Source organism: Scatophagus argus, chromosome 2 (assembly GCF_020382885.2).
Source record: "Scatophagus argus isolate fScaArg1 chromosome 2, fScaArg1.pri, whole genome shotgun sequence".
Taxonomy (NCBI): domain Eukaryota; kingdom Metazoa; phylum Chordata; class Actinopteri; family Scatophagidae; genus Scatophagus; species Scatophagus argus.
Window position 1 is genome coordinate 19,755,302 of NC_058494.1, and position 12,053 is coordinate 19,767,354.

Genomic DNA, 12,053 nt, shown 5'->3' on the forward strand with positions numbered 1-12,053 from the left:
GTCGGTGTCATATGATGTCTTGTGGCCCTGTAGTGGTAGCAGAACAGTGACAGTTCTATCCCTGTGCCTTCTGATCGACACGCCATTCCTTGTCACATGCACACACGTTGCCTGCTTCGCTGTGTGTGTGTGTGTGTGTGTGTGTGTGAGCATCCTTGTATGCTCATAAATCAGGTCACCAGCAGTACCAGCACTCAGCCATGTGCTCCTGCTTCTGTCTCCAGTTTACTGTACAACAGTTGCACTCAATCTTTTGGAAATGCCACTTCGCACCAGTGTTATCATTGTTCTGTTCTGTTTATTTGAAATAATTTAAAAAACAAATAAAACCAAAAAAACCCTCAGATCTTTAAATCTGGGGAACAAAAAGCTTAGACTACAAAATAGGCTGACAGGATCGACTCCTTCTGCACCCTCCTCATCCTCTTCACCTAAAAGACACTCACCGGCCTTTTTCCACAGGCCTTAATCACCGTCACTGTGCAAATTATGTTGTTCCACTTTTCCCTCTCTCTCTCTCTCTCTCTCTCTCTCTCTCTCTCTCTCTCTCTCTCTGCCCAAAAGCCATATTGAAGATTGTGATTTCACTCCATGAAAAATCATCCTACCTTTAAAAAAAGAAAAACAAAAGCAAACACAGAAAAATAATAACGATGTAATTATGATTTTCTGATGCATATACAAGATGACAAAGTCGGTCTTATACTCACTGTTTTCTCGCTTTTCATAGAAAATGAAAAGCAAGGCACTTTTCCCTCTCAAGACTTAAGAGCATAGAAAGGGGAATTAGTTCTCTTGAGGCTATCCTAACAGCCCAGTGCTGTCGCATATAATTTCTGGGCTATTTAATCCAATAGATGTCAATGTTTGGGAACAAACAGGCAGCGCTGAGAGGTTTGACGGGTATAATAATGTGTGCTTATGGGTGGAGGGTGTCTTCTGAAAAACACTTGTAGTTTGTGGTCAATGGACAATTAAGTTCAACAAGAGGTCAAGAATGTTTTCTGTCTCAGTTTTACTGTGTTTCTTGTACTCTGTTACCTGACATGCTCTATGGGCATGAAATACTTTAAAAAAAAACTATTAATACAGATTTCTAATCACAACTTGTGACTATCTGTAACCTTATTTAAACTTCACTTAAAGCATGTAACAAATATCCACAGCAACTACACAAAAATACACATCTTACACTGTCATATGCCACCATAAATGGTATTATGTATCGAGTTAAAGGGGAAATAGACAACTCCAACCTCCCTCTGCGCTGCCATACTGTACAGGACTAATTGCATTGTGCCTAAAATGCAATATCAAAAAAATAATTAAAAGAAAGAAATAACTTGGTAAGTGAAGCAATCAATGGAAAACAGATAAAACAGATATTGCTGCTAAAGTACATTTAGAAGATTCTACGACACAGTATGAGAATACTGTGAGTGTTCACTCTGCTGGCCTAAATCAGCCCATGGGGATTTCACTCAAGGAAAGATCCAAAATAAGGAAGGACTTTATCAAAAACTGATATTTAATACCTGAGCCTATGTTTCCCTGACAGCTGGGTAAAAAAATGTTCTGACTTCATTCTTTCACAGAGTAATAGAAGAGTTTCAGAAGAGCTTCAGTGATGCTTTCAGTAGCATCAATTTGAAAGCATTCAAAAAAAATGCACCGTGAGTGCAGGATGATCCACATCTTATAAAGTCACACTTTGCGGAATTGATTACTTAACATGCAGCTGGCATTTTCACAAAGATATCTTAAGTTTTGGATTTCAAGCTGAGACACCAGAGAGCTGCTTCACCTCATATGTTATGCCGCATGATTTCTACAGACATTTGTTTTGCCTTTATTAGAAGATCAGTCTGTTAAATCAGCACACTGAGACATTATTTGTAGTTTGCAAATAAAATAGCTGTCACTTTTACAATTTTGGCAAGGTCTAATGATATCTTTCAATAGCATTAGCATTTCAGGGATACCTCAGCTGTGTTTTTACTCTGTAACTCGGGACAATCCCTTTCTGACTGCTCGGCTTGTGGGACTGGCGTGTGAGTCGCTGGGGAATGAGGATGCCATGGCAGAGCTTTAACCTCACTCGCACACACTGTATTGATCCATACATGCCTCGGTGACTGTTGCTACAGAGCCGCCTGCACTCTGTCATACTGGGCTGCCCTCTGTCACTGGTCAGTGGCAGCTGGGGAGGGCTACAACCCATCACACACCAGCATCCAACACACAGCCATCAGCATCAGAGCTAACACGCTGCCACCAACCCTGCCCTCTCCTTCTGCCTCCCCCAACCACCCTCACTCCCCCATCCCCTTTTTCTTTCCTCTTTCTCGACCTCACTTTTCCTCTAATGAGTTGCAACACTGATAACGAGCCTGATGATCTTCCATTGATTCGGCTATCACTTGCTTGTCTGGTAATTGATCCGTAGCTGAGCCTCTAGTTAATTATATGGGCTTCGACATGGACCCCTGCCCCGGGGGGAATTCTCAAGTCCTGCACAATAATAGTTTTAATAAAGGAGCCTGAGGATCTCCTGCATCCCTTTTTCCTCCCTTTCCTGCTTCCCAGCATTTTTCATCTTTCCATTTCTCTCTTCCTCACAGTTTCCATCCTAAATTTCTTCATCTCCGATTTTTTTTTTTTCACTTCTGTGTCTCCTCTTCGTTTCCTCTGTCATCACAGCCATTACCATCAGCAGCAGCAGCGCCGAGGGGGAAGGAAGGGAAAGGGGAGAAAAAGAGTGGGAGAAATGTGGAGGGAGAGTGAGCAATATTGGCAGAGTCCACTCCTCCCTCCCACAAATAACAGCCATTAACCAGCCAGGTCAGAAGCTGAGCCACCAGCTTGACTTGAAACACTGAGTGCCACTCGACAAACCCACAGACTTGCCCATTTGCAGTCGAGAGAGGAGGGAGAGATGGTGAGCTAGCGCTAGCTGGAAAGCAAAAAGGAACCTCAGCCGCTAAATTGTCACTTAATATAATTAGCCCAAGCCTCATGCATTACCTTTTCAGTAAGTTGTTAAGAGCGAAGTGTGCAAGCACATGGACAGGAGGTGACACTTTATGCCTTTTACGCTTGTGGTTTCTGACAAGGCCACTATGCTGCCGGACCCAGCCAGAGGTGGGGTGGGGTGGGGTGGGGGGGGAGTGAAGGAAAACGTGAGCGAGGGAAAGAGATCTAGAAGTGGAGAAAAACATCACAGGAGACAAAAGTAAAAGGATTAGGATGTAGGCATGGAGGGAAAAAGGAGCGAAGATGTAAACTGAGCTTGAGACAAAAGATACAACTGCACCATTTTCAATAAGTGGTGAGACACACACACCTCACACTCTTCCCTTTGCGAGCAGAAATCTCTTGTACACAACAGTAACGACCGGTGTGATAATCTCAGCAAAGGTTAACACTATGCTGCCATTAGTACACCAGACAAAAGGCTTTTAACAGACCGACCAGGCACCTGTCTACAGCAATTTACCACAAAATCTGAAGTGACTTTATATATCAGAATCCATTTAATGTGGCAGAGGAGAGAAGTTCTCCCTCCGTCCCTTTCTCTTTTGTTCCTCTGCGGCGGGAAAGATCACAGTGACATCTCCCTCTCGCTGCGGACTGAGGCCCCTGGTCTGTCATTTCTTTAATGATGGTGGGGTGAAAAGACGGGGTGGAGAAGAGGAGATAGGAGATTTAAAGGGAAGAGAAGAAGGAGGAGGGGAGCGGGATGTCTTCATTGTTTGAGATGTGTCCTATGTTGTGTCAAAGGAAGCATAGATCTCCTTCCTCTTTTTTTTTTTGCTTTATCCTCCTGTGTGTCTTTTTCTCTGTGCCTGCCTCCCTTTACTCCTCCATCCCTCATTTTATTCCCTTACCTTTGCTACTGTGGGGACCAATTTGGCTAAAATGGAACCTCTTCCTCATTTTTTTCTTAATTAAAATCTGAGAGCCTCGGCGGGGGTGGGGTGGGGTGGGCGACTCCTCTGTGTGTGTGTGTGTGTGTGTGTGTGCCTGCCTGCGAGTGTGTGTGTCCTCATACACATGCTGGTGGCAGATTGCCTGCGTTCCATTAGTCTTTCATTAGAGCGGGTAAAAATCAAACAAAGACAGCACACTTTTCAGAGATATAACAAGTGTATTGATATGTTTTTTCTTCTTCTTCTTCTTTTTTTGTTGTTCTTGTTTGTTTTATTGCTGTCCTACAGATCAGTAATAAAACCACTTTCAGCCGTGATCAAAGATCCTCTCTGTTGAACACGATCCCGCATTTTCAGTTTTTCAAAACAAAGAAACAAATACCTGATAACAGTCTGCAACTGTGGTGCTTTTCTTTCCAGCTGTTCGCTTCTTTTTCAAGGTAAAAAATGAGCTCTTTTGCTAAGCACCGTGCGTGCATGTGTGTGTGTGGGTGTGTGTGTGTGGCGGGATGGTCCCTCAGGGGAACTAAGTTGCTCTGAGACGTGCCGGCCACTCACAGCGCAAATGGTAATAAGGCAGGGGGGACAAACACTCCCCCTCCCTCCCTTCTCCTGCTCTGCGATGGCGCTTGCCCCCACCTCCCTCCCCCTAGCAGAGGAGGAGTGTGTGTGTGTGTGTGCGTGTGTGTGTGTCAGGAAGCGTGCAGCGCGATGTCATTGAACATCTCAGAGTGAAGCGGCACAGTTGACTCAGTTGAGTCTGCACTGGCCTGACACACACGCACACACACACGATCGCTTTCCTCTTTACAAGCAGACACACACACTCAGAGAGCCACCGACTCTCTCACTCGCTCGCTCGCTCTCACATGCTCCCTCACACACACACACACACACACGGAGGCTCAAGCGCTCGGCTCAGTTCCTCAGCGGCTGCTGCGGAGTACAGAGGAGTCCGAGAGAGAGAGAGAGAGAGAGAGAGAGAGCAGGGAGAGAGGAAAAGAGAGGACAGGCGGCACGGCACAGACGTCGAGAGAGGGACACAATCACAGAGAGGGAGAGAGAGAGAGAGAGAGAGAGAGGGGAAGAGAGAGAGAGGAGCAGGAGGCAGGGAGAGCTGGATAGCTGGTGGCTCACTCCCACACCTCATCTTCACTTTGCTGGGACAGGCACAGAATTGATGGTAAGAGACATTCATGCATTTTTTTGGCTCAACTCTTTGCTTTATCCGACACTTTTCCTGGAACTTTTTCTTTTTTCTTTTTTTTTTGTATTTAGAAAAAAAAATGTACTTTTTCACATTTTTTTTTTTGGAACGCAGATTTTGTTGGCTTGACATTCATGTTTTCTGTGAAACTGTTTATTTACATTTCGCGCTCAGCTGTTTGTTTGCTGTAGCTGGATAACAAAGTAGCTTTGTAATTATTTTTTATTTTGTTTCTTTAGGACGTGTTTATTACTTTAGAAAAAAAAATAGGAATTACATAGGATTACAAAGATTTGTTTTCATCTTCATCTGTGCATGTGTTCAGTGTTGAGTGTGCTGATGACAGTTGCCAGTTTGTTCAACTTGCTCTTTCCTACTTTTCTGAATTTTTCTTTTCTATTCGAGTCCTGTGTGTCAGCATCTGAATGTGTGCATGCATGCATGCAGGTAAACATGTTTCATTGTGTGTCTTTGCGTTGACCTGAGTCCATGTCCAAGTACAAAATTGTCTGACAGATGGATTAAAGCAAAAAAAAACCTGAGGCCACAGGCAACATCTCCTCGCTAATTCCCATAACCCCCCCCCCCCTTTTTTTCTTTTACTCCATTTTCGCTCACCTTCTCATCAGCCCCCTCCTCACCTCCAGCCTTCCTCACTTCCAGTGCTCTGCTCATCTTGCCCTGTCCGAGACGAGGCCCCCGAGGAAATTCACTGCAAGCCCTCTATTCTCTGTCTTCTTGAGAATTAACTCCACACACACTCCTCCGCCACCAGGGCTGCCAAGAAACCTCACACACATCGACTCCCTGAACTCCTCTCTCCACTGTTATCCTCCTGCTCAAGAAGCAGGACCTGCACTAGCTGAAAAAAAAGGCAACAAGACCCCAAAAGAACCCACCTTCATTGACTTTTTTTTTTCTTCTCTCCTCCTTCACACTCCCACATCCCTCCTGCCCTCCCTCTCTGTCTCTCCCTCTCTCTGTCCAAGTCCAAGGAGGCAGAGTTGGATGTGAGAGGCAGTGAGTGCGACACAGTCCCACAAGAGCCCAGCACAGACCCGGAGCCTCCAAGGCCACCTCCAGCTAAGGCTAACGGACCCACCGGCACCGTTGGCGTTTGCACAAGCATCCCCTCCAGCAGCCACAGTAGCAGCAGCAGCAGCAGCAGCACCAGCAGCAGCACCAGCACCAGCAGCAGAAGTGGTCTGGGTGGCATTAACATCGTTAGCAGCAGCGCTGAGGGAGCAGGCGAGAGCTCCATGCAGTTCAGCACCAGACCGCCTAGTGCTGAGCAGCCGGGCTTCATGGGGACATGGCAGCAGCAGAGCACTGACAGCAACCTCCTCTACAGAATGTCCCAGCAGGTACGTCAGCTCAGCCTCACCTCCTCGTCCGCTCTACCTCCGTCTCTCTGCTCTCCCTCCAGTCTTTGCACATTTTCAGTGTAGGACCGAACTTTTACTTTTCCTATCTTGGTGTATGTTCAGACGTTTGCTGTTGTGGATCTCCCTCTGCCTCTTGGTCTGTATGTGATAAAGAGAGTGTTTGTATGTGTGTCAGTAGGTGTGTGTGCGTTCTTCAGGGGGGTGGGATGTGGGGGGGTTGTGGACAGTGTTTAGTTTCTGATATTTTAAATGAAGAATTCTTGCTTGCAATCACATCTTTACAACGCCCCCCCTCATGTTTGCAATACATCAGATTTGATGTTGTTGTGTGTATGTCTTTATGTTGTTGTTTCACACACAGCATGTCTCACAGTCTTTTCATTCCTCTGTGTGTGTGTGTGTGTGTGTGTCTGTGTGTGTATGTGTGTGTTCCTTTTAATTTTCTGGTCTACAAAATAACTTAAAAAAAATAGCTTATTTTTGTGCATTTGTAAGAAAAGAAAAATTAAAGGCAAAAGCTACACAACAGCAGATAATTCATTTATTTCACCATTTGATGGATTATCCCTTGTCCGGATTCGTTACACACATGCTTAGGTCTCCGTAATTGGTCTGTGAACGGTGTGGAGTTTAAAAGCAAGCAATAGCAGTGTTTTGGTAACCTCAGTGCCGATAAAGACTCGGGAAGGGGCACCCCTCTGGGACCGGCTAATTGACTTCATGTGGCCGAGGCAGGAAGCCCCTTGCGCGGCTACAGAACAGCAGAGGAGCCGTGAATGAGCACAGGCTCGCCTGGAAAGCAGTGATGATAACGGATAGCCCGCACCACATTTCCTACCCGACATTACTCGCCTGTTATCACGGATGTCACACTGAATTCCTCTGTTCTTTAGTAGTTATATTTTTCTTATTGGGCTATTCATTTCAAGCAGCCCCCCGCCCCCCCCCAGGTCAGAACAAGAGAGAGTTATTTTTAAAGGGACGGGGAGGATTTTGTAGTTTTGTCGGATAAATTGCCAGGTAAGGAGAGGGCAGAGGAGTGAGAGTCGAGCTGTGTGTATATACGTGTGTCTGTGTGTGTGTGTGTGTGTGCGTCCGTTCGCGCGCACACGTGTGTGAGGGGGAGACAGTAAAGATAGCGGATGGTTGTTAGGTTGCAGTTAATCATAGCGGGACGTGCAGGCGCTCCGTACCATGCACACGCTGTTACGCACTCAGGCCACAGCGGTTCCTCTTGCGCAACAGCTTCGGCGCGGCGCTGTGTTGTAAAAGATGAGAAACTTATTCTGTCACCTTGACGGTATTTACAGCCCGCACAATTTAGTGTGTTTTTCTTTAAATCCCGCAGGTCTGATCGCGAAGGTGAAACTCATGTGTTGAGACTACAGCAAATTCCGATGTAACTTTTGGGACGAATAATCATAATAATAATGATGATAATAAATCTCTCCTTCTCTCGCGATTTTCACGCAGGTTAATCTTTACCACAACGTGCACGTTTTGAGCAGATTGAGTCGGTATCCCTGTAGTTTTTCACAAGTCCTTGTTCTTATATATATATATATTTTTCCCTTGAAGAAGCGATTGTGCAAACTAATGACAAGTGAGTTGGAAGAGCCGGGCATGTTGTTTTCAGAGGAGGAGAGCGCTCCTTCTCGGTCCTCCTCTCGCGGTGCTGAAGCAGGTGGATGGGCCCCTGCGCTCAGCATCTGCTGGGACCCCACGTTTGCATCCCCAATCCTTTTTACAAATGCGCACCGTTGTTTCAATATAATCAGCTGTGGGACTCGCTGTTATTTATCCTTCCTCGCACCACTTAGAAGACATCTTCCCATGTTTAGTAGGCATGACATAAATTCTCCGAAGGAAGCCTGTTCCTTGACAGACTCGCCTTCTTGGAATCTAACCGATAATGACTTTGTGTTTGCCGAGGCTGGCGCACCCTTGGGTGTTGGAGAAGAGAAATGCGTTATGGGCTTGTGCTCGAAACTCTCCCCCTCTCTCCCTTAAAGATCAGCTAGGTGACACCAGGGATGCGGTATTTTATCGTTGTTAGGCCAAATTATATTTCCATCTGATCGATAGAGACGTGAGACGGTTCTGCGCATGCAGTGCGTTCAGGACAGATGCGGCTGTGGTGGGCTGCAGGGCATCACCAAGCCAAAACATTAAGCAATACCTCTGACAATCCATGTAAACCACACACACACACACACACACACACACACACACACACACAGCAGGTACGACTTAGGAAACGAGGAGAAATAATCTCTTTAACATGAAAACAGTGATTTTCCTGCCACAGGCCGAAACGACATAAATAAGTTTAGGATTTACAGCAGGTGTCTGGTCAGCTCGGTGCGTAAACATCAGCGAGCGAAGAAAGTAAAGGCAAAAGATGTTAATTATCAAATTATAAATCAGGAGATCTGATGATCATTTCTTTCTTCTCTTTACTGGGTTTTTACAGGCCAGCACAATCAAGCCATAAAAAGCAGCACCTGCCTGCTTCAGCGTTGAGAAAATCACTTAAACAAAATAGGTGTCAATTTGAGAACGAAATTCAACACAGAAATTACAGGTTTCCTTGTTGATTGACTCCTGGATCAAAACATTTTCGTGTATCTTATATTTCGGCTGTAATTACGATGTTTCTGAATTAATCAATGAATTCAGCCTATTTTCATATTCACGTAGATGTTTGTTTGACAATGAAATAGTCCAGCGTACATATTTTTTGGCTAGAGGTGACGCTGGTACAAACTGGGGAAACAGAGGAAAAATGAAGATGAATTAAATATTTTTTTCTAATGTTTTATTACGTTATTGCTGCACATTGATAATACATCTGCATGCAGACGTTTTTCACTGTTCCGGTCTCATCTAAACAAACGAAATTAACAACAGTGTCGATTAAAGCACGACTGTAAGCGAATAATTTACACATTTCATAACAGGCCTTAATAGGCTTTTAATCTTTGAAGAAACTTTTATTTTTTTTTTCCTGCGAAGCAACAGAAGCAGCAGATTCACAGCCTCCATAATCCACGCAAGTGTCAACAGCAAACAACATGAAGGGCAAGCAATTTAAATGAAATCAATGAAATGGATTCGATAAATACTGCCTATTTTCTCGGCTTCCTAATGTTCACAAATCGGTGCGCATTTTGCAAAAGGGAGCGTTCATATTTGTTTTTGCGGAGGGGAAAAAAAATGCAAACATTAATTAGGAGTTGAATTATTTCCCGGGCATTACGGAGTGATAATATTTGGAGCCTTAATTGACCCGCTGCTGTACATGCGTGGTTATGAATATCGACCCTTGCAAGTTAAAAAAGCCCGGAGTTAAGTGGTACTACGAGCCTAATTGGTTCATCAGGGATGATTTCCTCACAATACAGCAGCCATAGGCCGCGTCTTTTTTTGTTTTTTTCTTTTACATTTTATTTCCATCTCCGATTCCAGTCGGAGGAATGTGGGAACAATTCAAGGTTAGAAAAGCTCGTAAAAAATGTGCCTTAACTTCCACCTGAGGATCTGAGGCTGCCACCCAGACTTAGAGCAGACATCAGAGGGAGGGGGGGGGGGGGGGGGGGGAGAAAGAAAGAAATTAGTGCATGTCTTTCAGTCTAAAACTATCTCTAAAATAGCCTCTTCCTTTTCTTTTTGCAAGGGTGCTGTAACGCGGCTTCCTTTGAAGTGCGACAGGTCGACTATGGGCCGAGACCTGGAAGAGGTACAGTGGCATTACAGCTTGTGTCTGCTCCACCTCACACGGAGACTCCACATTATCAGTGCAAGGGTGTACCATGTAGGAAGATACATTAGAAATAAACTGTGCACGACTACTACTACAACTACTACTGCTACTGGTAATATAATAACAATAATAACAATAATAATAATACAATTTAACCTTTTTGCATTCCTTAAATTTCAAATGCATTTGACCACTTTGTAATTTTTTTTTTCTTTTGAGTTTGAAAACGAACCACAGCCACAGTCCTGCAGGATTTTCTTTTTCCTCAAATCAAGCATTTGTAAATTTAGGATCACGAAGGACTTTATTAAAATTAAACTAAAAAGCAGTTAAGGATTTTACTAAAATCAATGTTGATATATATTTTTAGCAGTAACGTCATTTTTTTTTTCTCACATGGAAAAAAAAATCAGACATTTTCAATGTCAAATTGTTAAACAGCATACAGGAATGTTGGCATTAATCATAATAAATATGTATAAGCTGTAGGTTTCTTTTTTTTTTTTTTTTAAATGGTCCTCAACGTCTACTCTAAATTTCTCAAGTCTAACTAAGCTGTTCGATGTTTCTTTCATATTTTCTCCTGTTATCACGCCTTGTGTTGTCATGTTCACATGTTTTGTTTGGATCAATCTGACGGTCATGCTGGTTGATTTCCCTTCACTCCACGCGTTTGGTTAATGCAGTGCAGCCTATACGATCCTCTGTGTGTGTGTGTGTGTGTGTGTGTGTATGGTAAACCTCTGAAAGTGAATGCTAATGCTGTGAGCTCTCAGGGCACGATGACAGACATATTTATGGAATAACATGCTCTGCTTTGTTTTGTCTGACTGAAGAAATGAGGTTGATATTACCCTCTCCAGTGCAGATCACAGAACGCGCTAATCTGCCCATTAACACACTGGTACACTTACAGTGGTGAGTGTGTGCGCACATGTTGTTGTACACAGTGGGGCACAGGCATGTTGGGTGTTGCATATGTGGTGCATATGCATTGCTTCTTACCATCATGTGGGACTGGGAAGCAGTGATTTGATGCATATGTGTGGAATTATCCACAGTCAGTGAATGTGTGTGTGTGCGTGTGTGTGTTGTTACACTCAACTGTTATTATTTCCACGTCTGTATTTGATGGGTCGTTGCACACAGAGCATATGGATGCCTATACGTACATGTATCTGGTGTCAAGTGTGTTTGTGTGTGTGCACTCTGACACTGAAGTTTATGCGTGTGTGTGTGTGCGTTAAGGCGTTTGTGTCTGTGCTTTTGCCATTTATTTTTCTGAGTGGGTGGCTAAATACTCGTATGCCAGTTATGTGAGTGTGTGCAAAGAGAGAGCGAGTGTGTGCAGTTTTGTGGGTGTGTGTCCTCTCCCTCTGTGTGTGTGTGTCTGTGTGTTGGCTCTGGCTCCATGTGTGTGTGGGTGCGAGGTGAAGTGTCTCTTGGCTGGCCTTGGCTGGAGAGCTGGAGGAGAGCAGAGGTGAAAGAGGAGATTTGCAGAAAAGACACGCACCACTTCCCCCATTACTACTTTTTCTTTTTCTTCTTCTACTGCGTCTCCCGTCTCTCACTACTTCTTCTTCTTCTCTCACTCGTTTTCCCTCCGTCTTCTTATTCCCCACACCTCAACCCACCTTTTCTCTCTCTCTCTCTCTTCTGTCTCCACTTATCCCCCCTACCCCCGCCCTAAAACTCTATCTCCGCCACCAGTCCTCCACATCCTAAATCAGACTGTTATGTTCTGCAGCTACTCTCTTTACAGAAAGGGC

At 44.5% G+C, this 12,053-nt stretch overlaps 1 protein-coding gene across 4 annotated transcripts in view; it reads left to right on the forward strand.

Annotated features, from left to right (window-relative positions):
- bnc2 (basonuclin 2) overlaps positions 1 to 12,053 on the forward strand; it is a 155,361-nt gene that overhangs the window by 57,705 nt on the left and 85,603 nt on the right. For 2 of the 4 annotated variants that reach the window (XM_046416528.1, XM_046416550.1), the window contains exons 2-3: positions 6,126 to 6,500; positions 10,198 to 10,260. In XM_046416528.1, coding sequence (XP_046272484.1) covers positions 6,126 to 6,500; positions 10,198 to 10,260 — 438 coding nt within the window. Of the gene's footprint in view, positions 1 to 4,101; positions 5,113 to 6,125; positions 6,501 to 10,197; positions 10,261 to 12,053 lie in introns of those variants that run through there. The other 2 variants (XM_046416536.1, XM_046416544.1) reach the window with 2 other exon arrangements.